At 54.2% G+C, this 27,796-nt stretch overlaps 12 protein-coding genes across 12 annotated transcripts; 5 read left to right on the top strand and 7 right to left on the bottom strand.

Moving 5' to 3' along the window:
* Positions 1-19: 19 nt before the first annotated feature.
* Positions 20-3,515, bottom strand: AB675_5422 (uncharacterized protein; the record flags this gene model as incomplete). Its single annotated transcript, XM_018145632.1, has 2 exons — positions 20-897; positions 971-3,515. 2 exons carry the CDS (start codon positions 3,513-3,515, stop codon positions 20-22), a joined length of 3,423 nt encoding a protein of 1,140 aa, XP_018002134.1.
* Positions 3,516-3,562: 47 nt separating this feature from the next.
* On the bottom strand, positions 3,563-6,451 carry AB675_5421 (uncharacterized protein; the record flags this gene model as incomplete). Its single annotated transcript, XM_018145631.1, has 4 exons — positions 3,563-4,365; positions 4,487-5,447; positions 5,499-6,167; positions 6,224-6,451. The coding sequence occupies 4 exons, from the start codon at positions 6,449-6,451 to the stop codon at positions 3,563-3,565; spliced, it is 2,661 nt and encodes an 886-aa protein (XP_018001893.1).
* A 1,129-nt stretch (positions 6,452-7,580) lies between these two features.
* Positions 7,581-8,293, bottom strand: AB675_5420 (uncharacterized protein; the record flags this gene model as incomplete). The annotated part of the gene is made up of 2 exons (XM_018145630.1): positions 7,581-8,053; positions 8,116-8,293. 2 exons carry the CDS (start codon positions 8,291-8,293, stop codon positions 7,581-7,583), a joined length of 651 nt encoding a protein of 216 aa, XP_018001949.1.
* Positions 8,294-8,947: 654 nt separating this feature from the next.
* AB675_5419 (Glycerol 2-dehydrogenase (NADP(+))) lies at positions 8,948-9,996 on the top strand (the record flags this gene model as incomplete). Its single annotated transcript, XM_018145628.1, has 3 exons — positions 8,948-9,363; positions 9,420-9,878; positions 9,933-9,996. The coding sequence occupies 3 exons, from the start codon at positions 8,948-8,950 to the stop codon at positions 9,994-9,996; spliced, it is 939 nt and encodes a 312-aa protein (XP_018001946.1).
* Positions 9,997-10,856: 860 nt separating this feature from the next.
* AB675_5418 (Alcohol dehydrogenase [acceptor]) lies at positions 10,857-12,798 on the top strand (the record flags this gene model as incomplete). Its single annotated transcript, XM_018145627.1, has 5 exons — positions 10,857-10,908; positions 10,959-11,369; positions 11,422-12,071; positions 12,200-12,484; positions 12,544-12,798. The coding sequence occupies 5 exons, from the start codon at positions 10,857-10,859 to the stop codon at positions 12,796-12,798; spliced, it is 1,653 nt and encodes a 550-aa protein (XP_018001972.1).
* A 129-nt stretch (positions 12,799-12,927) lies between these two features.
* AB675_5417 (putative transporter) lies at positions 12,928-14,542 on the bottom strand (the record flags this gene model as incomplete). The annotated part of the gene is made up of 5 exons (XM_018145626.1): positions 12,928-13,180; positions 13,232-13,264; positions 13,324-13,397; positions 13,448-14,136; positions 14,188-14,542. The coding sequence occupies 5 exons, from the start codon at positions 14,540-14,542 to the stop codon at positions 12,928-12,930; spliced, it is 1,404 nt and encodes a 467-aa protein (XP_018001945.1).
* Positions 14,543-15,384: 842 nt separating this feature from the next.
* AB675_5416 (uncharacterized protein) lies at positions 15,385-16,189 on the top strand (the record flags this gene model as incomplete). The annotated part of the gene is made up of 2 exons (XM_018145625.1): positions 15,385-15,819; positions 15,875-16,189. The coding sequence occupies 2 exons, from the start codon at positions 15,385-15,387 to the stop codon at positions 16,187-16,189; spliced, it is 750 nt and encodes a 249-aa protein (XP_018001927.1).
* A 54-nt stretch (positions 16,190-16,243) lies between these two features.
* AB675_5415 (Salicylate hydroxylase) lies at positions 16,244-17,623 on the bottom strand (the record flags this gene model as incomplete). Its single annotated transcript, XM_018145624.1, has 1 exon — positions 16,244-17,623. The coding sequence occupies one exon, from the start codon at positions 17,621-17,623 to the stop codon at positions 16,244-16,246; it is 1,380 nt and encodes a 459-aa protein (XP_018001874.1).
* An 880-nt stretch (positions 17,624-18,503) lies between these two features.
* AB675_5414 (Thiamine transporter) lies at positions 18,504-20,746 on the top strand (the record flags this gene model as incomplete). The annotated part of the gene is made up of 9 exons (XM_018145623.1): positions 18,504-18,651; positions 18,748-18,818; positions 18,865-19,067; positions 19,154-19,212; positions 19,289-19,305; positions 19,353-19,649; positions 19,778-20,346; positions 20,409-20,461; positions 20,514-20,746. The coding sequence occupies 9 exons, from the start codon at positions 18,504-18,506 to the stop codon at positions 20,744-20,746; spliced, it is 1,650 nt and encodes a 549-aa protein (XP_018001974.1).
* Positions 20,747-20,797: 51 nt separating this feature from the next.
* Positions 20,798-21,958, bottom strand: AB675_5413 (uncharacterized protein; the record flags this gene model as incomplete). Its single annotated transcript, XM_018145622.1, has 1 exon — positions 20,798-21,958. The coding sequence occupies one exon, from the start codon at positions 21,956-21,958 to the stop codon at positions 20,798-20,800; it is 1,161 nt and encodes a 386-aa protein (XP_018001796.1).
* Positions 21,959-22,543: 585 nt separating this feature from the next.
* On the top strand, positions 22,544-24,601 carry AB675_5412 (putative transcriptional regulatory protein; the record flags this gene model as incomplete). The annotated part of the gene is made up of 1 exon (XM_018145621.1): positions 22,544-24,601. The coding sequence occupies one exon, from the start codon at positions 22,544-22,546 to the stop codon at positions 24,599-24,601; it is 2,058 nt and encodes a 685-aa protein (XP_018002016.1).
* Positions 24,602-24,652: 51 nt separating this feature from the next.
* Positions 24,653-26,217, bottom strand: AB675_5411 (Aldehyde dehydrogenase; the record flags this gene model as incomplete). The annotated part of the gene is made up of 3 exons (XM_018145620.1): positions 24,653-24,789; positions 24,841-25,079; positions 25,136-26,217. 3 exons carry the CDS (start codon positions 26,215-26,217, stop codon positions 24,653-24,655), a joined length of 1,458 nt encoding a protein of 485 aa, XP_018001936.1.
* Between the last annotated feature and the right edge of the window lie 1,579 nt (positions 26,218-27,796).

The following is a 27,796-nucleotide window of genomic DNA, read 5'->3' as shown; positions in this document are numbered from 1 at the left end:
GATAGATCCGACCAGCAGATCAGAACAGCCCACCCAAAAAGCTCCGCCTCTTACTCTCCGTCCTCTTCATCTCCGGCCGTCCATCAAACCCCATGACCGGATAGTTCTCGTCCTCGGCATTCGCCCCGCTCATGTATGCTTTGCGGCTTCTTCTACGCTCGTCGCTACCGCCACTGAGACTGTTCTTCTCTTTCTCGAGTTCGCGTGCCTTCCTCGCACGCCGACGTTCTCTCCGTGCTTCATCGTCAGTCATGCCAGCGTACTTGTCCTTCTTGTGCCCGTCCGGCGCACGGGGCGTTTCGTTGGCTGGATCGAGGACCGTCTCCGCGACCGGCGGCATCTCAGGCGGGTCTTCGTGCAGCGAGTCGACCCAACTGCCCGTCTTGCCATTGTCAGGCGTGTGTTCGAGGTGTCCGGTCTTCTTGCTCTTCGATCGAGACTGGTGATACTCTTCGACCAGAACAGAAGATCGCCGCGAATCTCGATGTGGCTTGCTGCTCGAGTGCTTACTGGCGCGCTTCTCCTCTTTTCGCTTCCGTCGAGCCTCCTCTTCTGCCTCGAAGGCTTCTTTGCGCTCGTCTTTAGTTGCCTCGGGATCGACGCCTGCCTCATTCGCAAGCTTCTCCCTGAGCTTGCGCCGCTCTTCCTTCCGCTTCTCAGCGTCGGTCATGCCCATCTCATCGTCAGCTTGACGAGCGGAATCTTTGGTTGCACGTCGGCTCCGCTTCTCTTCGCGTCTCGCGTCGTCTCTCTCACGCTCCTTCCTCTCACTATCGCGCGCTTTTGACCGCCGAGCTTCGAGGTCCGCTTTCTCGCGTTCTCTCCGCTCCTTGCGACGTTCTTCACGTGCAGCACGCTCATCCTCTTCGGCTTTGTCGCGAGCATCCCCGCCTTGCTCTGCGCTCGGCGTGACGTGCTTCCCGCTCAGCATCGGTCTCGTGAGGTGCAGAGGTCGTTGTGTGGCCATCACCATCTACGACTCGTGACTTGCGTTTCGAGGACGATTTCGTCCGGATCGGCAAGCCTGCATCGTCGTCTGTGAGTGTACTAGCTCGAGGACGGACTTCGTCTTGCTTGCTGCCACCTCCGAAAAAGCTTCCGAAGAAGCCTTTCTTCGCAGTGCTGTTAGTCCGCTTGAGTGGCGAAGGATGATCCACAAAAGCCATGTCGTCGGGACCTGAGGTCACAAGCGGGTCTCCGTTCGGAAGGTCGACCATTACCACGTCGTCATCGGGTGACTTTTTTGACTTTGATTTCTGTTTGAAGGCGACCTTCCCGTCAGCGGTTACTTCTTTGTGAAAGTCGGGAGACCACGAGGGACGTTCAAGGGAAGAGGCGCCTACCTCATCTTTCTTGGACGACGCCTTCGTCTTGGCCTTCTCCTTGGACTTGGCTGGCGTCGCTTCGGGAGTGTTGATCATGACCATGTCATCATCGTCGATTGGGTATGGATCAGGCACTGGAATAGGGTTAGCGAGTGGAGGATCAGCTGCAAGGATAGTATCACCTTTCGACTTCTTGACCGACGACGTGCGGCTGACCTTACCGGACTTGACGCCCATCAGCTTAGCAGCCTTGTCGGTCATGTCAACGTCCGAGTCTGGAGGCGGTGACATCAAGCCAGCGTCAGAGCGGCGGCGAGATGATGACCGCGAGCCTTCATCCACACTCGATCGTCTTGTCGTCGATGGTCGAGTCTTCATAGCAGATGGAGGAGGACCGCCGAACATGAAGTTGGAGAACCCACGAGAAGCCTTCGGTCTTTCAGACTTCTTGGTCGAGGCATCTTTCTCGGATCCGGAAGACTTGGACTGTTTGTCGACGTCCTTTTGCTCCTCGCGCTCCTTCTCCTTGGCGGTCTTCGTCGACATAGATCGCTTGAGCGGCGGCGGCGACTTGTCCTTCTTAGCCTTGGACGGAGGCGGCGACACCTCGGAGTCGTCTTTAGACTTTTCCTTACTCGACTTCTTGGCAGCCGGCGGAGGTGTGGCGCCCCAGAATCCCCAGGAAGAGGTAGCGGACCGTTCAACGCGTGGCCGCTCCTTCTTCGCAGATTTCTTGTCCTCGGGCGGTGGCGTGGGCAGCTTCGGTGGTTCGGGGGCTTCGAAAAGCGGTTCGGCTTCGACCTTCTTGGTCTTGGACTTGGTTGTTTTGATTTCCTTCGCGCTCTTCTTCGCCTTCTCTGGTGATGCTGAAACTCCAAAGTCCATCATATCTTCGTCTCCGAACGCGCCTGGGAAGCTTCCTGGTACAGATTCTTTCGATTTCTTCTCTTCGACTGGTGATGCTGATGATGCAGAGCTCTTCTTCGTTGATGATGAGGTCTTGACGTCCTTCGCTTTGACTTTCGATGTGGCTGATGCCTTTTCCTTCTTTTCCTCTTTGGGCGATAGCGCTTCCTCCTCCACTACTTTAGTAAGCGGGTCCGTCTTCGACTTCTTTCCAGGTTCTTCCTTCTTGCTGCTTTCGAGCTGCTTGATGCGATCTTTCACGGAAGATGTTGCTTTGAGCTTGTCGTCTTTCATAGTCTTTGATGTTTTGGATGAAGAGGCAAGTCTGTTGTCGTCGCCGAAGCCGAAGTCGAGATCATTGGTTGTATCCGCTAGCGCATCTTGATTGGACGAATCCTTGCCTCCAATCTCCTTTTTGTTCTTGCCAGGTGTCGTCTTCTTGGTCGTTGAGGCGCTACCCCAGAAGCCGAAGTAGTCGTCTCCTTTCTTGTCCTCAACCTTTTCTTCCTTTGGCGGAGATTTGGTAAGCTTGGATGCCTTGGTAGATTTTGTTGTTGGTTCACCAAGAATGTCGATAAGAGGGTCGTCTTCCACCTTCTTCGTATCGCTGGACTTGCTTGTTGTCTTGCTGAGCTTGCTGGATTTCGATTTCTTTGCATTCTTCTCCTCTTCGAGTCTGGCGGCCTCTGCTGCCTCTTCGGCTTCGCGGCCCAGGCGCTCTTCCTCTTCCTGCTTCGCCTTCGCCTCTTTCTCCTTTTTCGTGAGCAGCTTCGATGTGGTGGCTGTTGCAGTCGCGCCAAAGCCCCACATGCTACTCTTGGTGGATTTTGCTGGTGCATCTTCCTCCTTGGACTTGCTGCTCTCTTTCGAGGTGGTCTCGGCAAGGAGATCCTTTTTCTTGGTCTTGGCAGAGCTGAATGCTCCCCAGGTATCATCTTCTTCCTCGATCGGTGGTTCTGGAGTGAGGCCTTGAGCTGGCGGAGTCGGCGCTGGTGGTGGCGGCTCGTCTTTTGCTTTCTTGCCCTTCGAGCTAGGCTTGGCGAACGAGCCCCAGATGTCGTCTTCGGTGACCTTTGATTTCTCTGCTTCTTTTGCTGACTTCTTCTTGGTATCGCCACTGAAACCCCACGAGCCCAACAGATCCTCCTCTTCCACGGGTGCCGCTTCAGGTTCGGGCTCTTTCGGCTTCATGGGAGGCCAATTGCCTTCAGCACGCAACTCCTTTTCACGTTTCCGTTTCTCTTTGGGCAAGAGACCAAGGTCCCAGTCCAGATCTTCGACCATCTCCGGCTCGGGCGGTACCTCAGGTTCTGGTTCGGGCTCTTTTGGCTTCATGGGCGGCCAGTTGCCTCAGCGCGGAGATCTTTCTCCTTCTGCTTCTTGGCCTTTGGGCCCAAGCCGGATGCCCAATCCAGATCTTCCTCCATCTCCACGGCTGGTGCCTCTGGTGGGTCAGGGACTGGCTCAGGGATGTCCTCTGGCTCCTTTGGCTTCATTGGAGGCCAATTGCCCTCGGCGCGTAGGTCCTTCTCTTTCTGCTTCCTTGCTTTCGGTCCCAAGCCGAATGCCCAATCCAGATCCTCGACCATCTCAGGCTCAGGCGCTACTTCGGGCTCGGGCTCCTTTTCTTTGGGCTTCATAGGCGGCCATTTCCCTGCTGCTCGGAGCTCCTTCTCTTGCTTTCTCTTGTCCTTCGGGCTGAGGTCGAGACCCCATTCGAGGTCTTCTTCCATTTCTGGCTCTGGTTCTGCAGCGGGCTCTGCACTCAAGGCCTCTGCTGCAGGTTCTGCAGGCTTCATGGGTGGCCATTCACCAGCGGCACGAAGCTTTTTCTCTTTCTTCCTCTTCTCCAGCGCAGACAAACCAAGGTCCCAGTCCGGGTCTTCAACCATCTCGGGCTCCGCTACTACTGGTTCTGGCTCCGGCTCCGGCTCGGGCTCAGGCGGCGCTTCAGGCTCAGCAGGAACCTTCACACGCATGACTGGCCAGTCGCCGGCTGCTCTTAGCTCCTTCTCCTTCTTTTTCTTGTCTTTTGTGCTGAGACCAAGTGCCCAATCAGGATCTTCTTCCATTTCGGGTGGCTCTGGTTCGGGTTCGGGTTCCTTCTCTTTCATTGGCGGCCAATTCCCAGCAGCTGGACTATTCGTTAGCGTTGACGTTCAGAGGGATGAAATGAATTCCGGGGGGTAAGAAACCCGATCAAGGGATTGATCACGATCACGGAGTCGAGATTCTTTTTGATCTGAGAGACTTACCTCTAAGCTCCTTCTCCTTCTTCTTCTTGTCTTTTGAGGACAAGCCGAGAGCCCAATCAAGATCCTCCTCCATCTCAGGCGTTGCAGCAGTCTCGACAATAATATCTTCCTCCGGGATGGCCTTCGTGGTTTTCTTGGAAGACTTGCCGAAAGAGCCCCATATGTCGTCGGAAGTATTTGCTGGAGGCGGATCTGGTGCAGGGTCGACGGCAGCGGCCGTTGTCTTCTTGGATGACTTTTTGCTGGACGCTCCCCAAGCGCCTTTCATCCAGTCATCGTCCTCCGCGGCCTTAGCAGTTTCCTTGGGCGGCTCAGGTTCGTCCAATGCGCTGATCAGATTCTTCTTCTTCGACTTGTCTTTGCCTCCAAAACCCCAATCGAATCCTGTGTCACCGCCTAGATCAAGAGAGTCGCTCTTCTTCTCAGAAGTGGTGTCGTCAAGAAAGCTAGACTTCTTCTTGTCCTTCTTGCCAGCGGTACCCCATGTATCCCAAGTTGAGGTTTCGTTGGTTTTCGAGTCGAGAGCAAAAGAATCCTCCTTTTTCTCTTCTGCTGCCTTCTTCTTATCTTTCTTCCCAGCGAAACCCCAAGCATCGTCCGTTGACTTGGTACCGCCCAGATCGCCATCGAAGTTGAAGTCATTGTTGCTGGCGCCTAGGTCACCCAAGTCGAATCCAGCTTTCTTCTTCTTGGCTGCAGAATTGCCGAATGACCACGGGTTATTGTCGCCAAGCGGAGTTTCCTCCTTCTTGTCTTCCTTCTTGTCCTTCTTCGATTTGGCGTCAGCCTTAGCGTCTGTGCCGTTGAAGTCCCAGGTGTTGCCCCAGGTGCCGAACGAATCCTTCTTGGGCTCGCCACCACCAAAGCTGAACTCCAATTTCGGTGCTGGATCATCTAAATTTATGTCGTCAAATCCTGTTGCGGCAGGTGGTTCTGGTACCGCAGGCAACACATCGGCACCCTGCCCAATTGTCAGCACCTACCACAATAGTGTTCCACGGACATGACAAACCTTCTTCTTTTTCTTCTTGTCCTTGGCGGTCGTGAATCCTGCAGTCCAATCGTCATCTCCTGCCGCATCGTTAGTCTCGTCAGCCCAATTGAGTGTGTTCGCAGCAGCGTCTGCCTCTTCTTTGGCCTTCTGCTCCTCTTCCTCTTGCTTTTTCTTCTTCTTTTTCTTGTCTTTCTTCGAGCTCGAAAAGCCCCAGTCATCTTCGTCGCCCGCACCACCACCTCCGTTCTCATCGCCACCCCCACCACCAGCGCCAGCGCCGCCACCACCTCCACTGCCGTCACCTGCACCATCTCCTCCCTCTCCATTCGCTTGGCCCTCGCCGCCATTGTCTTCTTCGTCCCAGAAAGAGGCCTGTGCCTTCTTTTTCGCAGCGGCTTTCTTACCTCGCGTCTGAAACCCACTCGCATCTCCAAAGTCCACCTTAAAGTCCATGCTTATCAGAGCGCTGGCTTCTGCCTGACCCTTACGTGCGCTACGCGTCGTGTGGAGAGGCGCACAGGCGTCAGTCTCCAAGCGGACGCGTGCGAGTGGCTCGAGTGGAGGAGTGGTGAGGTCAGGGGTGGCATCAGGAGTTGGAGGTGGGCTGCTCCCGTATGCGGGTGGCAGGGAGGCGAGTAGGCTTGAGACCAAAGCTCGAAGCCGCACAAGCAGCTGTTTACTGCATGCCTTGGAGCATGTCAGTTACAATGTACTTTAGACAGAGTGAGGAGTGCAGGACATACTTTATGTTCGGGTGTTGTGCATAGTCGGTGAGGGCTGGAAGGGTTGGAGATGCATTGCAGCATGCAAGCGCGGGAGCGCCAGCCCAAGTCGGATATAGGCGACCGAGGATATAGTGAACTTGGTTTCGAGATATATGGTTGACATGGCTCATCCCATGGAATCTTGTATATGCCAGGGCCCTTTCGGTCGGCGAACGAGTCTTCTGCTATACAGATCGCAAGCGCCATAATGCTGTCGGCTAGTGGTGACGTCGAAAATGGCGTGGTAGAGCATTTGTAGCGATTGGAATGTGCGAAAGCGACAGGGAGCTGGAGGAGCGACTTTTGGAGGTTGCGAGAGGGTCACAAGGAGCGACGTCGAGGGTGCTGGTCGGTAGTTGTGTTATAACAAGCAAAGCAGGTTACTGCTGGTCAGGAGATGATCGCGACTGCCACACGAAGATCTGGTGGGCGGCGCTTTTCGGCACCATTGGCTCGCCGGATGACCCCTTGCCTGCCAACTCTCAGGGGCTTGCCTGCAAGCAGTTTAGGGAGCTCTTATCGCTCAATCGATAACGAGGATACACACACTTTGCAACCCTTGGAGGCGAAAAATGTTTGACAGTCACAATGGCGCGTTTGAGGCGGGCTATTTGAGAGCTCGCGTTCGATATGCGCGGAATGGGCAGCAATACTTCGAAAATTTTCTGCTCGTGGAACATGATTGCAGACTTGCCTATGTCATGCATGTCTGCTTCGGCTGCTGCCAGAATCTCGCGCAGGGCAGTCCCTAGTGCAAACTCGTCCGGCGACAAACAAACCATTGAAAGCGCGTTGCTCTGTTCACCGCCATATGTCTGGAGACATCAACAAATGAGACAGCGAATCGGTGGGCTCGTAGTCTGACCAACGACAATGTCATTGGGGATCTTACATGAGAGGAGCCCCAGACGCGTTTGGCTTTTCGGGAGAAAAGAACGAATCGAGGGGCGCGTTCTAGGGCCCACAGGCGTGCCAAACCCATCAATACCCGACATGCTGAACTTTGCTTCTACTGTCGGGTGGTAGCACGAGGTTGTGTACTTATGCACGGGTGGCACAGCTGTACATTGTTGCACCTGTAGCTGTCTGCCGCCATCTTGGACAACATTGGGCATGGTGCAGATGTCAGATGCCTGCTTCCTTGGCGAACAAACTCCAGAAGAGGGTCAGGATGCTGGCTTGAGCACGGTCGACGAGGCGACTTTTCGAAAAAATATTCGCGAAGGAGTCGCCGATTCTGAATGACTAGGTAGCCACCAACGACGTGCTGCCAATTGGACTACCTCCGAAGTCAGATCTGCATATCAGTCTGAATCTGAAGCATATGCCCCGAGCCCTAGACTTGCGCCTGGGGCTGCAGTGTCCGGCTTGAGAGGCTAGGATCAGCCAGAGCAGACGGTGTAGCAGTCGCGACAGGTGCCGGCGTCGTAGCAGCCACTTCTTTCGGCTCCGTTGGCGGTGCATCTGTCGTCGTCGGACTATCTTCACCTCCCGTTGACGTCTTTCTGATTTTCGGCGCAGCCTTGCCGTCGTCTTTTCTTCGACGCTTCTTGGTCTGCCAGGTCGTTGTCAACGGAGGCTTGGCACCATCTGTGGGATCGTCTGTCGTTGTGTTCTGTAGCCGCTTTTCAGCATCTGCCTGCTGCTTGCGGAAGGCTTCCAGCTCCAGTGCCGTTTCTCTCCGCTTTTCTGCCTCCTTCTGGCGCTGTTTCTCGTCGATCGAATCTAGGAAATCAAGCTCATCGTCGTCGAGTGCGCGAAATTGATTCTTCAACTTGATCGCTTCCTCGTGAGCCGCCTCTTTCTGGGCTGAGCTCGGGGACCTGCGTCAGATATTCATGCGAGAAGGAACAATTGAGACAGCCACCCACCTTTATTGGCCTGCAGAACTTCGTACAGGCTCTTGCCGCCTTCCTGTAGTCCATCTTGAGGTCTTGACTTGTTACGGAGCGCCTCGATCTGAGCCTGAGCCTTGGCCCAAGCATCTTCTTTCGCAGCATCCTTAGCTACAGGCGCGTCTTCGCCGCCCGCAGTCACGAAGCGAGACATCAGATGCGATCACGGACTGACTCAGACCGAAGGCCGTGAGACTACAAGCCTTAAGAGCAAGCATTGATGGCTGCGATGTTCTTTCGGGCAGAGTCGATGAAGAAGTTGAAGCGGAAGCGAGCATCTGAAACTGTAGAATTTACCACGTGGAGGGGCGCCCGCGTCATGCTCCCCGGCAGTCGGGTAAACTTTCTGATGAGGGCCCTGTTCCTGAGCTTCAATTGAGGCTCTCCGCCGCCTCCCCCAGTCTTCTCTACACGAGCTACAGCACGTTCTCGAGACATTTATAGGCATGGGAATGGCATTCCGCGATAACGAACATCATGATGCCCATGAGTTCATTCAGGCTAATAAAACTCAAAGATAGTCGACTCGGTCGACACTCCGCGTGTAATTTTTGCTGGACCCTTCGATGTGACATCGTTGCCCACCCCACCAACGTCACCCAGCAAGCAGAAAGATAAATAAGTTCCACGAACACGATTGAGAAAGGTATATTTCCGGTGTCGCATGCCTTCTGTGAACTTCTGTCGCGTTGTTCTTCCTCGATCTACTTACTCTTCTTTCACTTCCGTACTTCACTCACGTCCAACTTGTAAATTTACACCCAAATTTGAACCACTGAGGACCAGACCACTATCCACGACAAGCATCATGGCTTCTCAACTCAAGCGCGAAGGCAAGGGCACCAAGACCGTGTTCACTTTGAACACTGGCGCAAAGCTGCCTGGTGTCGGTCTAGGAACCTGGCAGTCCGGCCCCAACCAAGTCCGCGATGCTGTCAAGGCCGCGCTCCAGGCTGGTTACAGACACATTGACACTGCTCTTGCCTATGGCAATGAGGCAGAGGTCGGCCAGGGCATCAAAGACTCGGGCGTCCCCAGAGAGGAAATCTGGATCACCACCAAGCTCGACAACCCGTGGCACAAGCGCGTCAAGGAGGGCATTGCCTCCTCGCTCAAAGATCTCCAGGTCGACTATGTTGATCTGTACCTCATGCACTGGCCTAGCTCCTCGGTTCCAGAGGACCTGAAGAAGCATTACGATGACTGGACGTTCATTGATACCTGGTATGTGCCCCATCCTTTCCCCTGCGATCGTTGCATCGTGACTGACCCGGCTCCAGGAACGAGATGCAAAAGCTCGTCGAGACCGGCCAAGCCAAGAACATTGGCGTCTCAAACTTCGTCATCAGCAACCTCGAGAAGCTCCTCAACGCACCCACTACCAAGATCGTCCCCGCCGTCAACCAGATCGAGCTGCATCCTAACATGCCCTCACCAAAGACCATCGAGTACTGCAAGTCCAAGGGCATCCACTGCACCGCATACTCATGCCTCGGCTCGACCGACTCGCCTTTGGCTAAGGACAAGACACTGCTGAAGATCGCCGAAGAGGTGGGCAAGACTCCCCAACAAGTACTTCTGCAATGGGGTCTTGCGAGAGATACCAGCGTCATTCCCAAGTCTGTCACCGCGAGCCGCATTCAAGGCAACTTTGACCTGGATGGTTGGGAGTTGTCACCAGAGCAGATCAAGGCACTGTCGAGCATTCCTGATCGGTTCAAGGTCTGCGGTCATGACTGGTACGTACCTGATAGCACAGCCTTCTTCGGACATTGGACTAACATACTGCGCAGGCTGCCAGTCAAGGTCTTCTTCAATGAGGAGGGTGATGCACCCGCGAATGTGCCCTCGCACTAAGCTTCCACCAAGCTTCAGGCGCCCACCGGTCGAATTCGCCTGAGGATCGTGGGGTAGGGCGCATTTATATGAGAGCATAGATCCGTGGTGTAACTGGGTCGTGTAAAGTGTTGGACATGGATTCTGCATAGATTGAAGGGAAGCCGAGAACTTGGTGCAGCTTTGAAGAATACCTGAACCCGGATGACGGTTATGTACTGTATGACGAGCGATTCGGAAAACTCGAAGTCCAGACCTCAAATTCATGAAATGGATCTCACTCCGCATCATCCAAGACTCCTCGCTGATGATGGCTTACGCGACGATGACCCGACATTGGCCTGCTGTTTCGTGCACTCGTGACAGGATTGTCATCTCAGCTTTGATGCAGTCATGCGCATTTAACGGTCGCCATTCCTAATGCCACCCGTGAGCCTAAATCGTACTCTGAAAGCTTTTTGTGGTCACTTCAGGCCGCTGACTTCCTTCTGATGGGCAACGAGCTGCTCAAATTTGTTGAGTTTGAGAAGACTTCGAAGACCTGTTGTTGGATTCCGGAAAGCAGCGCTGCCCTGTGATTGGCTGGAGGTCTCTGTCGTCTTTGGCATGGGATCTCTGTCCGCCTCGCCCTTTCCTGCTTCCTTTAGTCCACTCTTTGATCAGTAAACTCATCAGAAAGTCGAGCGTTGATTCTTAAGTAGGTTCAAAAATGCAGTCCATGTCCATATGGCTTATCAGCGTGCCGGACTCGGTGGGTTTCGCCCCCCGAAAGGAGGCCATTTCTTGATCGGGACATGCCGACGACATGTGCCGTGAATATATATACCAGTGTTGGCGAATGCTCACAACATCGCAATGACCACAAAGAAGGTCGACCTGCCATGGACCAATCAGTTGCAGATCAGACAAGCTTCGACTTCATAGTCGTCGGCGGTAAGTACCTTGACCGTTCAAGTCCAGAAGGAACGACTGACGCAACAAAGGAGGCAACGCCGGCGCCGTCGTCGCCTCCCGCCTAGCCTCCTCAGCCTCCCACCCAACAGTCCTCCTTCTGGAAGCCGGAGGCACAAATGAAGGCTTCGAAGGCATGTCCGGCGTCAAGCGCTACCAGGCTGCCTTCTCAGAGACTTCCAAAGCAAACTGGAAGTACAAAACTGTGCCCCAATTTGGTCGAGAGATCGACTATTCTCGTGGCAAGGGCTTGGGCGGGAGCACGGCGATCAACTTCTGTGGGTGGCTTGTGGGGCCGAGGGATGATTGGGATGAGTTTGCGGAGATTGTTGGGGATGGGGCATTTGAGTGGAAGAATGCGAGGGAGTGTCTGAAGCGGGTCGAGTGTTTGCATGATACTGTGCCGGAAGATTTTAGGGAATATATCAGCCCGAGAGCTGAAGGTCAGTCGTTGCTGTGCTCGGTGGGCTATACATGCTGATGCCTTCGGGCTAGACCATGGACTGAATGGTGCTGTCGATATCGCCTACGAGAAGGTTTGGCATCCAAGCGTCAGAACCGTGTTCGAAGCTGGAAGACAGGCAGGCTACAGGATCAATCCGGATGTCAACAGTGGTGATCCGATCGGCTTTGGCATAGGCGCGACTTGTGTTTACAACTCATCAAGAGTCACAGCTGCCAGTGGCTATCTGAGAAGTGTTCCCGCGAATCTCACCATTATCACTGACGCACATGTTGCGAAGGTAACTTTTGAGGGCACCACTGCCAACGGTGTACTACTCACAAACGGCACGCATTATTTGGCTCGGAAAGAAGTGATCATATCTGGAGGCGCTATCAACAGCCCGCAGATCCTTCTGCTGTCAGGTATTGGTCCATCGTCTCAACTAGAAGAACTCGGGATCGATCCCGTCAAGGATCTTCCGCATGTTGGAGCAAATCTTCAAGATCACTGCTTCTCCACTGCTGGCATCGTGGTGCGCTCCGAGGGCGAGAACGAAGACCCAATATCAAGACAGACGCCATCTCCTATGGGCTGGCTCAAGATGGAAGAAGTTTTCGATTCAAAAGAGTTCAGAGACCTCCCATCGAGTACTCAAAGCTTTTTGCGTAAGCCTACGGTTCCGATGTGGGAGCTGGTGACGGTACGTCTGACTTGCTGCTCAATCTTCATCGTGGAGCCGCATACCAACACCTATTGTCATCTGTCACTACTCTGCACCGCATATCCGTCACCCTACCGATGGCACGAATATGGCTGACTTCCACCTAGCACAGTCCCTTCCTGGACGGACACCGATCCTCTCTCCACGAGAACGTCATGGCAGGTATGGCGTTGATCATGCTCCCACAATCTCGTGGCACGGTCACCCTGCAAACTGCCAACCCACTCGACAAGCCACTCATCGACCCCAAATTTCTCTCACACCCGTTCGACCAGCGAGTGGCCATAGAATCCATGCGGAAGCTTCTCCAATTCCTCGAAGCTCCGATCCTGCAGGACAAGACCATCCGAAAAGTCGGCTGGCCTGAGTCGTCGTCGGACGAAGGACTGCTGGTAAGCACTCACTCGGCCCTGCCGCCTCTCGGACAGCAAGCACTGACAATAGCACCTAGGCACACTTCCAATCCAACCTGCACAGCTCATGGCACATGAGCGGCACAGTATGCATGGGCCAAAGCGAGAACACCTCGTGCGTGGACTCAGATTTCCGGGTGCACGGCATTGACCGCTTGCGAGTTGTGGACATGAGCGTGGTCCCTTTCGTGCCGAATACTCACACACAGACTACGGCATATATACTGGGGGAGATTGCGTCGGATAAGCTCATCACTGAATACAGACTTAACGAGGGAAAGGCTCCGGCTTGATGGGATGGGAACTACTAGAGCTTACGTTATCGTAATGCATGTTCTATACCAAATCTCCCGGCGCCATATGCGGTCCACCTCCGATACGACCAAACGGCACATCGGGAAGCCTTCTCATGTTCACAGTGTTCACAGTACGAACTTGAAGCCCTTATCCGCCCTCACAGCACGCTCTTCCTCAGACAAGCTACCCAGCTTCAATTCCCTCCTCTTGTTCAGCCGCACCAATAGCGCGGTGATGAACGACACCAAAGCAAAACCAATACAGCAGAAACTCAGCCCAACCGAAATGCCGCTAGGGTAGCGTGGGCGCTCAGTCTTGATGAACATGTTGGCGGAGACGAAGTTGGCGGCGTTACCGAAGCCTGTGCACCAAGCCATGCTATGAGAATTGTAAGTGGGGTGTCGGTGAGGTATGGTAGACGATGCTTACCCAACAGCCAAGTACTTCCTCCCTCGAAGATTGCTGGCCAGCCAGGACAAGATCAGCGGCATCTGCGGGAACGTTCCATCGACATAAAGAACAAAGTGAGGTACCGCACACCAATCGTTGATGGCCACGCCTTTAGGATCGACCAGCCGGCGATCTGCACCAAGATCTGAGCATCACATTAGCATGCATCTACCCTCAGGAGCACCCTAGACTTACAGATCCCAACACGAACATCCACCGTTTATTCGCCCTTGTCGCAATATACACTACCGTAAAACTCGCAATGATCCCCGAAGCCCACACCGGCATCGTCAGTAGCTGCGCCGTGGTACTCACATATCCCAGCTCGCTGATGATAGTCGGACTGAAAGCGCTGACCGACGAAGCAGTGACATCGCAGCAGAAGAACGCTAGGGTGAAGAGCTGGACGCGCCAGTCGAGGAATACTTTCCACGCAGGCACATCCTCCAGACCTTCGGTGTCATTATTACCTTCACGACCGCGCGATTGCTCGAGAAGGACGAGGAGGCGCTCTCGTTCATGCGCCTTCAAGAACCAGTTCTGCGCCTTCTCTGGGAAGTTCGGCGTAGCGACCAGGACGATGCAGCCGAACACGACCGTCATCAAACCCTCGATGATGAAGATCCACCTCCAGCCCTCATACCCACCATGACCGTCCAGGCCACGCACGAGGCCGTATGCGAGCAGTCCAGAAAACATAGGCCCAGCAAGTGCGAAGTTGAAGAACCATGCGAAGCGGACGGCGCCTTCCTTCTTGGTGTAGTAGGTCGACATAATGTACGTGGCGGCGGCGGGTAGTGTGGACTCGAATATGCCGGCGATGAATCGTGTTGCTAGGAGCCCGCCGTATGAAGCTGTTAGGCCCTGGCACATGGCCACGATGCCTGTGCTGGGTCAGCCGGGTGCAGAAGCTGGTGTAGAGCAGAGCAACTTACCGAGCAGTACCACCATGGTACCCAAATACCATCTCGGCTTGACCCATGGTAGACTAAGGACGAGGTTTGACGGGACTTCGAAGAGCACGAAGGGGACATAGAAGACTGATAAGGCAACATTGTAGCCGTTGCTGGGCATGTTGAGGCCTGCTTCCAGACCTTCGATTCTCGCGTTGGCGATGTTGGTGCGATCGAGGAACATCACCATGTACATGGTGCCCAAAAGCGGCACCAGCACCAGGTCGCGTCGCCATAGAATGCGCTTGTCGAGTTCGGCGTTGCCTGGAGCATCAGAATCGACCACCGAGGCCGCAACATGCTGGTCGTTCTTCTCGTCGAATGATGGCTCCGCCATGTTGGCGCTGATGAGGGACATGGTTCAAGCCTGTGGTACTGACCTGGAATGGTTACAAGCACTCGGGCGCAGAAGCAGTCGTTGCCTGCTATTTAGATCACATCAACCGATAGGCCCAGCTTTGATAAGAGTGTTGCTGAAATAAAGGCGTCCGGAATTCCGAATGCCTCGCAGCGCCGCATATCGCTAGGTGGATACGGGGTCGCTTGACTGGCAGCAACCCCACGATGATAGCATCAGGTCCATACTGGCTACGGTGTCGGTGGTAGGACCATAGGAAGACCTGGATGAGAGAATGAGACGGCGCTAGGTCGGGATTTCGTCCATCAGAATCGGGAGTTGCGAGCGCGCGGATTATGTTCCCGAGGTGTACGTACCTTCGGGACGATGCCGACGCCTGGGAACTTTCTCGACAGATGTCTCTGGCCAATCACATGGAGGAACTTGAGCGAGCCCCAGGGCCTCCGAGCCGCAATTACTGAATGTGGTAAGAACGTTGATGCATATCACTGCAGATGATTGGACATCGATACAACGCGATACGGCTCATATTCGAGAACCGAATGAGGTCGTGATAGTCACAGACGGGTTCGATTGACGACCGGACCACGTGTAGAAAGGCATTGACCGCAACTGCAGCGGCCGACACAGGAAGAGTGATCGATCCAGGATCCAACAACTCTCGGCACAGCGTCCAGAGTAGATTTCGCTGACGGACTCAAGCCAGTCCAGCTGTGGTCGGACGGAGAAGTGCAACAACCAGCGAACACTTTGTCTAATCGTCAGCAGCATACAACCCTACCAAACGCGAAAACCATCGCCGTCACCACCGCACCAGCAAAATGCCACCCACCAGCCTCGTCTCACCACGAGCAGTCTTCGGCCTTATCGTCCCCGCCACAAACACAGTAGTAGAAGCAGAATTCAACTGGCTTCGCGTCCCCGGCGTCTCCTGGCACAGCGGCCGCATCGACATCAAGAACCCCTCCCTCAAGGATGACGAGACCGTCGAGCAGTTCATGCGCGACCTCCGCGCCACCATCGGCGACTCCGTCCGGATGGTCTGTCAATGCTTCCCAACGTACCTCGTCATGGGCATGAGCGCAGAGACGTTCTGGGGCGGAAAGGACGGGGCGGCGAAATTTGAGGCGTTTATGCATGAGCTGAGTGGGTTGAAGGTTAGTACGGGCGCGAGGGCGGCGCAGGCGGCGTTGGATAAGTTTGGGGCGAGGAGGATTGGGGTTGTGACGCCTTATCAGCCTGTGGGGGACCAGCAGGTGAGTGGGAGAAGTATTCTCTTTGATGGTTTCGCGTGCTGATATTGTGAGGCAGGTTGTTGATTTCTTCACTCAAATGGGCTACGAAGTGGTCTCGGTCCACGGGCTGAGATGTGACTCTGCGACTTCGATAGCGGATGTGCCCCCCGATGTGGTGAAAGACGCGTTCCGCAAGGTCGATGGTCCGGAAGTCGAGGCATTGCTCCAAGCCGGTACCAACTTGCCTGTAGCTTCGGTCGTGGCTGAGCTAGAGGCTGAGCTGAAGAAGCCAGTCATTGCTATCAACGTTGCGACGGTCTGGCATGCGTATCGGACTAATGGGATCGAAGACAAGATCAAGGGGTATGGTCGCTTACTAGAAGAATTCTGATAGAGAAATCATCAATTGGTAGTGCCTGAAGAAAATGCCCAATGCTTTCAGATGCTATAACTTATGCTTCATGCCTGAGCCGTTGACAGTCACAACCGTGCTTGATTTTTCGCTGCCCCTCGTCATCTGCAAAAACTCCGCCTCCGCATTATCAGCGTCGCCCTTGAGGTCATGCTGCCATATCCAATGTAACCTCTCGTTTGCGTTGTCCACAATCTTCTGCATATCGTCACCAAAGTTCGGGTCATTCCACGAGTACATGACCCCCGCCTCGTAGCTTGTCTGAGCCACACGTTGAGCTCTTGGCCGCCTGATACGGTCGTAGACTCGAAATGCGGCGTCGAGTTCGTCTGGGTTTTGCACTGCTGCGAGGAGACGGCTCAGTACTACAGCGTCTTCCAGTCCTTGACTTGCTCCAGCGGCTTGATGAGGAGTTGTAGCATGAGCAACATCTCCTAATAGGCAGATGCGACCTTTGAAGTAGGTATGAGTCTTGGGATGGTGGTAGGTCGGCCACTGGAGTGGTTGAGCCCAATCCAGGAGCTTCAGCAATCTCTCGTCGAAACCAGCCAAATCCTCTCGCATCTCTTCCTTTGTACGCGGGATCGCCACCGGGGGCCCTGTCCAGCCTTTATGATCGTTGACGAAGAACACAAAATTTTCTGCGGCGCCTTTTTGTATTGGGTAAATAGCAACGCCCTGATCCTTCCGCATGAACCATTTCGCATCGCCAGCGTGTTGACCTAGGACCTCTTTACAGTCTTTCATGGGTATTATGCCGCGGTAGATGTACATGTTGCAGTAGGTAGGCGCCACTTGTTCCGGGTGTGTCTTGCCGAGTACAAGGCCGCGTGTTGCACCTTTGACGCCATCGCAGCCGATCAATGCATCGACAGTAATAGTCTGTCCATCGTCGAACGCGATTGTGACATTGTTGTTGCTCTGATGGATGCTCTTGGCACGTTTGTTGAATTTGACAACGCCTTCCGGAATGAGCTCCGTCATGATCTGCAGCAGGTCCTTCCGGTGGGCGCTCGAACGGAAGAAATATGGTGCCCCAACCAGACCTCTCTTCCAACCACGCTTCTCCCCGAATCCCTCCTCAGCGTACAGAGCGTCAAAGACGCTGTGCTCGAACTCTGGTCGCTCGTTGGCGGTAGCGGCGGCTTCGTACATTTGACGAAACCTTGGGTCCAGCAAGTCAATTGAATTCAGTGCGTTTGGACCAAATCCAATGCCAGCCCCTACGGCAGAGAACTCCTCTGCCGCTTCATAGATAGTGACAGCGACACCTCGGCGTATCATTCCGATAGCCAATGCCAATCCACCAATCCCAGCTCCCAGGATAGCAATCTCAGGCCTTGCTTGCAGCGGCGATTTGGACGGTAATGCTGTTGTTGCTCGCCGCGAGCCATCTTGCTGCACGATGCCCATCCTGTTGAGAATCCTCATCAAGCGCCAGCGGAAATCCTGAACAGAGCACATGATGAAGCTGGAATAGACGACCGTAGCCTCGTGAAGTAAAGATGAGTTTGTCGAGGTCAAATTCCATCCATAAAACGCTAGTGCTCAGTCGAAGAAAGCTCTTGGTACCACTCTTGGAGACAGGAATAGCCTGCCAGGCGGGCTCACGGCGTCCACACCTTTAACGCTTGGTCTTTCGAGCCTAGACTTCTTTTGGCATGCTATGCTGTAGCGTATATTGGTCTAACCGTGGGGATGACACGTGGGATTTGGTAGCCGGGATCCTGGCGTGGACTTCCACAAGCCGCTGCTGGATCATATCGTGCTGATAACCAGCAGAAATCTGTGTCGCCACCTTGGGTTGGTGTTACTCGGATTCCAAGGTTAGAAGATGATAGAGCCAAGTCTCGCTTGTTCAGACAGTGTCGATCTGACAGACAATATTGTGGAGCCGTCGGAACGCTGCCGATACTACCACGCGGACCGCCCTTGTTTGTGTCAGCGGCCTGCACATTTCCACATTCGCTTTCTCCTTAGCCAGTGAAGTCTATCTCATCGGTAGAAGCCCGACAACCGTCGACACTGGTCTAGAACGCTATCAGGTGTATCAAGCCACGGCACTTGCTGAGAGCTTTCGCGAACTCGAAACGAGAGGAGTATGGAGACTCCCAGCGAGTGCAGCCTTTTCTGGGGATACTAGGCTGATAAGGACTTACTCGATGGAACGAGGGCCGCGATCGTGCTGAGGCTAGACAGATATCAGTGTGCTGTGTCGCTCAGTCTGCATTCGAGGGCTCTTCTCCACGTGCTGCATCAAGCGAGAACAATTCCCAGCACACAGGATTTCACCATGTCTTTCAAAGCGTTCTTGAAGAAGCTTGAAGTCAAACCCATTGACGACGAGTACGAGAGTCTCGAGACCACCCGGTGGGGCAACAGAGACACGTACCCTATACCACACGCCAAGCGAACTTATGGGTGGCTCGCTTTTTGGGCATGTAAGTGTTGTCACTCGTCTACTTGCTGATATGCACTTCCTCCGTTGAAGAATGTACTGACAATGTCATCGAAGACTGGGCACTTGCGCATATCAGTCTCCTCCTGGACAATCGGAAGCTCGCTGATCGGAATCGGCCTGACCGCAGGACAGGCGAGCGGTGTTGTGGTGAGTGGGCAGAGGTCTCCAGAGTGCTGCGCTGACACGAAATTAGCTCGTTGGCTGCGTCATTGCATCTATCAGCGCCTTCCTCAACGGCGGGCCGGGGTGCATCCATCACCTCGGTTATGGCACTCTTGCACGGAGTGCTTTCGGACTCTGGGGCTCATACTTCGTCATCATGCTCAACGTCTTTCAGTCGTTCGTCTTCTATGGAACCCAGATGTACTTCGGCGGGATGGCAATTGTGATCATGCTGTAAGTGACGTTAAGGGACTGCGATGTCCAACTTATCCATGTCTTGAGGCGTTTTCCATGACCAAACGAGACTGACCAGGTTGCAGAAATACATGGTCTGAAAGCTTCTTGCGAATGAAGAACACATTGCCGGATAGCGCAGGCAGTAAGTTGTGCCTTGCTCTTTCCATTCCTGAGCTCCACCAGGCGTGCCTTCTATCATTGCTGACCATCGAATGCAGTCACGACACCTCAACTTGTATGACTCAACCTCAAACCGTGGGAGGGCATGACTGACGAGTGTAGATCGGCTTCGTGCTCTTTATCTTTGTGTACTTCCCAATCATATACTGGGTGCCGCCTCACGAGGTTCAGAAGTATCTGAAGGCGAATCTCATCATCAGCTCCGCCACTCTGTTCGGCATCATGGGCTGGGCTATCGCCCAGAATGGCGGCCGCGTTGGAGACCTGGTTTCTCCTCAGGTCGATGTACCATCGGGACAGGTCGGCTTCCTTATGGTGCAGGGCATTTCGTCAATCGCGGGCACATATGCTGGTGGCTCGGACCGAGTCTCTGACTGGACTCGCTATGCGAAGACCAGGGTGAGTCTGCCCCAGCGTCTAGCTTCGGAAGCAACCAGCACTTTTCAGAGCTCCGCTGTGATGAATAATCCACTGCAATTATTGCTCCTGAAGACTGCGACGTCTTTGCGCTGACAACTTGTGTACAGCATTCGCCCACCTTGGCTCAGCTTACTGCCCTGCCTGTCACGGTCACGTTGTTCGCCTTGGTCGGTATCATTTCGACCTCTGCCTTTGCTCCGACTCTGGGGACTTTTCAATGGAATCCTCTGATCGCCATACAGCAGCTCCAGGCACAAAACTACTCTGCAGCCATGCGGGCAGGTACCTTTTTTGCCGGATTCGGCTTGCTATTTGTTATTGTGTTCATCAACTACACACAGAATTGTGTCTCCAGCGGTATGGATTTGGCCATGCTCGTGCCCAAGTACATATCTCGCCGTCGGGGCAGCATGATCTTTGCTGTGCTGGGAGTCCTTGCGAATCCATGGAGATTCCTCACTCAAGCTAGCACATTCATCACCGTGCTGTCGAGCTTCGGTGTCTTCATGAGCCCTGCTGCAGCAATTTTGGTCTGCGACTTTTGGGTTGTGAGACGCACCAAGTGGAATATCCCTGACCTCTACCGGCCAGGTGGAATATACTGGTTCTGGAATGGCGTGAATTGGAGAGCCTTCACAGCCTACTTCCTCGCTATGACTTGGGCTCTGCCAGGGTTGTAAGTACTGATCTCTCGTGGCGCGGTATTAGATGAGACATACTGACAACACCGTGCAACAGTGTGATGGCGATAGGAGGACAAGACAAATACAGCTTTGGCCAGACCTGGTTCAGTAAGTCCTCCGAGGAAGTCGTTCCCAAGTCACAGCTGCTAACATCAGCAAGGATTATACCAAGTCTCCTTCTTCTCTGGCTATGGCTTGGCTTTCGTGATCTTTTGGATACTGAACCTGGCATTCCCACCACCTGAGCTAGGAAGACAGGTGGACATCGATGTGAGCACGATGCTTACACCAGGAGTAGACCCTATTGGCCATGGCCGGTCTGTCGAGGGCAAGTCTGATTCTGAGGTCGAGGCCAATGACACAGAGAAAGGGTTTCGGGAGAGCGTTGTATAAGCGTCAAGCGCATTGAGTTGAGCTGGTACCGGCGCTACGGTATATATTTTATCAAGACTTCGTGACGGGCGCCCAGCTTTGCTTGCCCGGAATCTCATGGTCGACGGCACTCGCAAAGTCACGCAGAAACTTCCACCTCAGTCTTCCTACCCAGTCTTTCTGTACAAAGTCGTTGACGGTCTTCGGAAAGAAATCGATGACGCCGAGAAGGGTTTCATCGTGCGCCACGCACATCATGATGCTCTCGTCCTTGATGCCGTCCAGCTCTTGCATTTTCTCAATGCTGGCGATGGTCTGATCTATATCATGGTGGATCTGACCGGTCTCAAGCTTGGCTGGCTTGTAGAAGGTCTCCGTACGGCTGCCTCCAGATGACCTTGATTGTCCGAGATTCTCAAACAGGCTTCCAGGACAGAAAGGAGTACTTGCTTGAGGCTCGTCGTGGAAGGGATGAGGCTTGATCTGCTCCGGCAGTGGAAGGTGTGGTGAAGGTCTCCACTCGCCTGCGTGATGGGCTATATCCCCGCCCATGAATACGAAAGAAGCTGGCTCGCTCGTCACGCGAGCTAAACCACAGATATGGCCAACAGCATGCCCCGGAGAATCCAGGAGGAAGAAGCTGCCATCGCCAAAGTAGTCGACCGCAGCGAATTGGCCAACTCGGACGCCACTTTGGCTGAAGTCGACCTCCTCGAGAGTACGGCCGGTGTAATCAGACTCGAGAATGGCACTCTCGGCGTTTGTAGGATAGCCTGGCAACAGCTTCTCCTTGAACCCAGGACCAACTATCAGTTCGGTTGCAGAGGGAAACTCGCTGGGGTTCCCAGTGTGATCGAAGTGCCAGTGACTCCATATCAAAGCTTCGATTTGATCGCCAGCACAACTGATGTCGTTGGATTCCAGAATCTCTCTGACTGATTGCTTGACATCCACTGCGTATCCATTCGTCTCAAAGCGCTTGATCAGAAAGGGTGACAGGTTTTGCCAGTCTTTGCGGATACCCAAGTCGAACACCAGACGGCGAGTTGCACCGCTGGCATCTTTGTGTTCGATTAAGAACGAGTAGCACGGGGCAGCCAGCCACTCATGACCTTTGATCGGGGGCTCAAAGAACTTCCAAGTGTCGATGCCTTTTATGGTGGCTGTCGTGTTGATGACAGATACTGACACTGTCTGAGTCGAGGTTGGTATGTTGAGAAGTTGACCAGACATTGTGGTGGGAGAAGATTCTGATCGAAGAGGTTTCAGCTCGACTCTGGTCGGTCCATCAATTGGTGCCCGCGTGACAGAGAACGTGGAAGCCAATGCACAGCCCGAGAAGAGCTGGGGGCAATACCATTCATATAGACGATCATTGCATTAGTCATGCCACGGACGAAAAGTGGCTGTTGCGTAGATTGACCTGTCTGTCATGAGCGGGGTTGAAGGACAACTTAACGCTTGTGGTGGGTTTAGGGCTCAAAAGCGCCGATAAGGCAGCCCGGAGTCGGCGCCGAGATAGGGCCAGATCTTATCGCTGTCGAAGAACAGCGCCAATAATGCCGATCGCTCCAACTACACGACAATGGTCAGTTGGGTCGCAGTCCCAGCTGATGATGCCCTCTGATAGTACGGGAGGAGCTGCTGCTGCACGGTCAAGAGCACGGGCAAAGGCATTTAGCAGGAACTGATACCTTTCCGTGGAACAAAAGGCCACTTGCTTGGGACCGTCAAATACCGGGGCAGTCGCTACCCCAGGGGCTCAGGAGCCAATCTTGCACTTGCTCATTCTCAGTAAGCCACACTGGCATCTCTGGCATGGCAGAGACCTCGGACGATACACCCGTCCCATCAGACGGCCAGTTGTCACCTCAATCAACAGCATCCGGGCGCGACCCCTCTAGGCCTGCTAAACGACAACGACGCGTTGCATTAGCATGCCAGCGATGTAAAACGCGCAAACAACGATGCGATGGCGGGCATCCCAAGTGTACATCGTGCTCGAAGACCTCGAACGAGTGCGTGTACGTTTTCCAACCTGCAGGCGCGACGCATCACATCAAAGCGCTTGAGGAAAGGGTCGCCGAGCTCGAGACCGCTCTGTCGTTCTATGGCGCAGCAGAAGTAGGCGATGACCACTTCCGCATCGCCAAGCTCATGCCACAGGAAGGCGCTGGATCCGAGAATGGGAACGATGTATTCGTTGCCATCAGAGATCTTTCACTGGCAGCTTCGGGACATTATGTTGGCGGAACATCATCGCTGTCCATTGGCAGAGTTCTCAATTCGATCGTGCAGAGTCAGCAGCCAACAGATAGCGGGACGATCGATCGTGATGGCCCGAGTATTGAGGACCCATCCCCAAGGTCGCTGCACGACGCGAGACTGGAGCAGATGGTCAACCTGACCTCGATGGACAGCAACACGGCAGACAGACTGATCGTCGGTTGGCATCGACACATCGCGACGCGATACCCCATCATCCATACTCCGAGAGTCACCTGGTTGCATGCGAATCGGGCACGATTGACCAATTTGCACGACAAGTGCGTATTGAACCTGATTTACGCTGTCAGCGGTCGATGGCTCGAGTCCTCTGGCGAGGGTGGATACTTCTTCAGTGACAAGCACTACGATATCGCATACCAAGAGATGAGCTCGATCTTGAAGCTGAGGGACTCCCGAAGCCTCGACTATTTGCTGTTGCTGACGCTTTACTGCACTCGAGCACCACGAGATCCAGGAGCATGGACCTTCATCGGCCTCGCTATCCGCCAATGCATCGAGCTCGGTCTTCACAGGGATCGTCACGAATCAGGTCCGACGATAGATGGCGAGATGGCTAAGCGCCGCTTCTGGGCTGCATACTTCTTGGAAAGAGACATTTGTATAGCGATTGGCAGACCATTCTCCCTCAGCGACCATGACATCGATGCACCGCTCCCTTTGGACGTCAACGAAAACCTAGACGACGAGGAAGAGCTCCGAAGAGTATGGCAGGAGACTATGGGAACAGGATCGACAGGCCGTAGCCGCAGAACCTCAAATTTGTCGCCCTTCATTCATCGCACAAAGCTGAAGCGGATCGAGTCCGAAATCCAGAGTGTGGTCTACCGGGTTGATCAAGCTGATCAGGCATCTGATGCTACCATAATGGATTTCCTTGGCCGACTGGAGCAGTGGCGAGCTGACATCCCCGCGTCTGCTCAGACATTCAAGCCTCAGCAGCACTCCGGTCCGTATGACGGATTGGAGTTCTTCACCATCCACTATCACAGGACTGTACGATTCCTGCTGTACCCGCGGTTGACGACGACACCGAATATGCACTACCTCAAGCTATGTGCCCAGGCTTGCTCCGGTATCATTAGCGACTACCGTCGTTTGCATCAAGTCTTCCCTGTCGGTTTCTCGGCACTATCAATCCAGTCAGTCTTCCTTGCTGGTCTGACGCTGGTCTACTGCGCTTGGCTCAGTCCAGGATTCGTTGAAGTCGAATCCTCGTTCGCCGATTGTCAGCTACTGTTGTATGTGATCACGGAGAGGTATCCATCTGCGAAGAAATATCGGGACATATTCGAGCGTCTGCGTAACGCTATCAGAGATCTCCTTCAGACTGGCAATCATCAGCCTGGAGCTCCTGTTCCGAGCCTAGCACTAGATCCTGCGATGTTGCAACATGACTTTGCGGACTTGCTAGGACAAGAGAGCACGATGGGAGGGTGGGCTGCACATTCAGGCATTGGCACTGACTTCACGCACATGATAAACACTATGACTGGTGCGAGTGGCAATGTGTTCGAAGGCAATATGTGGTCACAGCCTATGAGTGGTGGGCAACAACTTTACAATGGACAGGGCTACATGGAGATATGACTGATCGCCACGTCCACTCCGATATCTCAATGTCCCGGTTCTATGCAAAGACTATCTGCCGAGAGGGCCACTCGCAGCAGCCGCACTCTCAAGGCCCTTCACCCTCATGAAGACACTTTTGTTCTCCAACCAGTCGTTTAAGCTGTCCAGAAAGCCCTCTCGACCTACGCCGCTCTGTTTATAGCCGCCTGGAAAGTTGTTAGCATTCGCTACAGCGACAGGATAAGACAGACACATACCGAACGGAAGATCCCACGCGCCAGTCGGGCTTGTGCAATTGACACCGACCATGCCACTCTCCAGAGCCTTTGCGACTCGCATGCCTCTGTCCAGGTCTTTGGTATACACCGCAGCGTACAGACCATATTCTGTGTCGTTACATTGGGCAAGAACCTTGGCCTCATCGGAAAATGAGTTTATGCATACAACTGGTCCGAAGATCTCGTCCTTCATCAGTTGCGAGTCCTCCGGCACATCTCTGAAAATGGTCGGATGGAAGTAAGAATTGTCCTTGGCCGCCGTGTCACCGGAGACGGGATTGCTGCCAGGAACACGGCACCTTCTTGTTGCAGCTCCTTTCTGCCCTTCTCAACGAAAGAAGTTACCCGCTCCCACTGACCCTTGTCGGCCAGAGTGCCAAACGATGTGGAGCTAAGTTCAGGGTCGCCGACCTTCCGACTCCTGATTTGCTCCTCGAAGAGCTTCACGAATTCGGCAGCCACCGCGTCATGAACGTACACTCTTGAATTGGCCATGCAAGTCTGTCCGCTGTTCAGGAGGATGCTAAATGCGGTCTCCTTCGCCGCCGCTGCCAAATCTGCATCTTCAAACACAACCACCGGAGACTTCCCACCAAGCTCGAGAATGACCCGCTTGAAGTTAGTATCCGCAGCAGCCCTCATGATCCTCCGCCCAGTCATGACTGATCCCGTGAAGCTCACCGCCCGAATGCGCATATGACGGCAGATCGCCTCGCCCGAGACTTGACCGTGGCCATGCAGAACATTCACCACACCAGGTGGAAAGCCAGCCTGGTCCAGCATTTTCGCAACATAATCAGAAGACAGCGGCGCCTTCTCACTGGTCTTGAGAATGACCGTGTTGCCCGCAGCAAGGGCAGGTCCGAGCTTCTTTGACAGGAATACCAGAGGCGCATTCCAGGGGATAATAGCAGCAACTACCCCAAACGGCTGCCGAAGCGAGAAATTCAGGAACCCAGGCGTGTTGAGCGAAGAGTGACCCGTCGCATAGGCCGCCTGCGCAAAGTAGCCGAATTGCATTGACGCATAGTGCGCGTCGAAGAAGTCGGCAGTCGCGCGACCGATGGACTGGGCCTCGAGCTTGGCGAAGGTGTCTTTGCTGTCGCTGATCAGAGAGGCGAGTTTGGCAAGTGGTGCTCCTCGTGCTGCTGGGGAGAGGGCTGACCAGGCAGGGAAGGCTTTGCTGGCTGCATTGACAGCGCTGTCGACATCGGCGGCTGTGGCTTCTGCGATTCTGCCTACGAGTTTGCCTGAGTAGGGGGAGTGGAGGTCGAATATGCCGCCGTCTGATGCGTCGACGAACTTGCCGTTGATCAGTAGTTTCACTTCTGGTGTGGCTGGCGCCATTGAACCCATGTTTGCGGTGTGCGATAGTCGTGCTGCGTTCTGACGGTGCTCTGAACAATATCTTCAACAATCGAGATATTGGCGCCCCAAAGATGTAGTGTTTAGTAATTCACAGAGCATCAGCCACAAACACCAGTTCCACCGCGTTGGTATCGCCGACGTAGTCCTTGCCGAAACGACGATCCAGGCCACGGGTGGAGCTTGCTTGCACCGACTCGCCCTCGACGCCCGCAGTGACCGCATGCCTCATGCTGTGCGAAATCGCAGGTGGAGCCTGCGCGATAGCACATGGCGGATCTGCAGGGAAATAACTGGTGGGGAGCTCGTCGGCTCTGAGCCGTCGTACTTCGGGAACTCGCCGTTCGAAGGTATCGCGTAGATGAAGAGTCAGATGACACCGGCGTGAGGGATGTGTAGCTACCGTCGTCGCGATACAGAGCAGGTATCCGTGAACACCATCAGCCTCACTCGATGTCGGTTTTCTTGGTGCTTCGTTGTTGCAGCGGAATGTTTGCGGTCCATACCTAGATACATTTGACGGGACCGGATGACCATGGGTTCGCCAGACCGGATGACGCGGGCGCAAACGGCTTACTAGAGACCGGATGACTGGTGGCGGAGAACGAGATGACGTCCACGAACGACTACCTATATTCGAGCCTAATATTCACAGAACTTGGGTTTGACCAACCATCACTGATGACTGCCGATTGCTTGTCGACACATGCTGAACACTGTGCACGATGACACTGTGCAACTCACAGTAGCACGACCATGGACGACGACACGGACGAGCCGCTGTAAGCCATCCCCCGAGATATCGGCTCAGAGTCATTCCTAACCCAAACCAGAGTCCTTTCCGACAGCGCTCTAGCAGCCCTACAGTCCTTTTACCAAGACCGCGACGCCAACGATGATCGCCTTGAGAGACTCAGATCAGCCTCCAGCCACGACCAGTCCACGATTCAGACCGCGTCTATCTCAATCTCCGACTTCAAAGAGAACTGGCACGCGAGCCAATTCTGGTTCACAGACGCCACCGCCAACCTCCTCGCCCGCCAACTCCTAACCCACAGCACTCCATCCACCTCCATCGCCGTCGTCTCGGCACCGAGCGTGTTCGTGCAGCTGAAGAACCTCCTAGTAGACATTCCTGAGCTCCTCTGATCGTCCGCGCTGAACATGTAGATCAACGCCGAGCCTGATCGGAAGCCTGCGCGGATCACGCTGCTGGAGTTCGACTCGCGATTCGACGTGTTTTCGGAGTTTGTGAGGTATGACTATAACAAAGCGCCGGAGGAGCAGTTGCCCGATGATGTGAAGCGGGCGTATGGCGTGATATTGTGCGATCCGCCGTATCATAGTGCGGAGTGTGTTGGGAAGTGTAAGTCCTATTCTTACGTGCACTAACCGCTGTTCTCCATCGATTGCTGACATGAGACCTGTGACAGATGCCAACCTCGTGGAGTGGCTTGCTCAGCCTGGCTCGAAGCAAATTATGTGTACCGGCGAGACCATGGAAGCTGCGGTGGAAGAGTCATTTGATGGTACTCTGAAGGCGACGCCTGTCGAGTTGGAGCACACGGCA

The sequence above is a fragment of the Cyphellophora attinorum genome (assembly GCF_001299255.1).
Source record: "Cyphellophora attinorum strain CBS 131958 chromosome Unknown Contig8, whole genome shotgun sequence".
In the NCBI taxonomy this organism is placed as follows: domain Eukaryota; kingdom Fungi; phylum Ascomycota; class Eurotiomycetes; order Chaetothyriales; family Cyphellophoraceae; genus Cyphellophora; species Cyphellophora attinorum.
The sequence above is the reverse complement of the archived record's forward strand: the minus strand, read 5'-3'. Positions and strand labels throughout refer to the sequence as shown.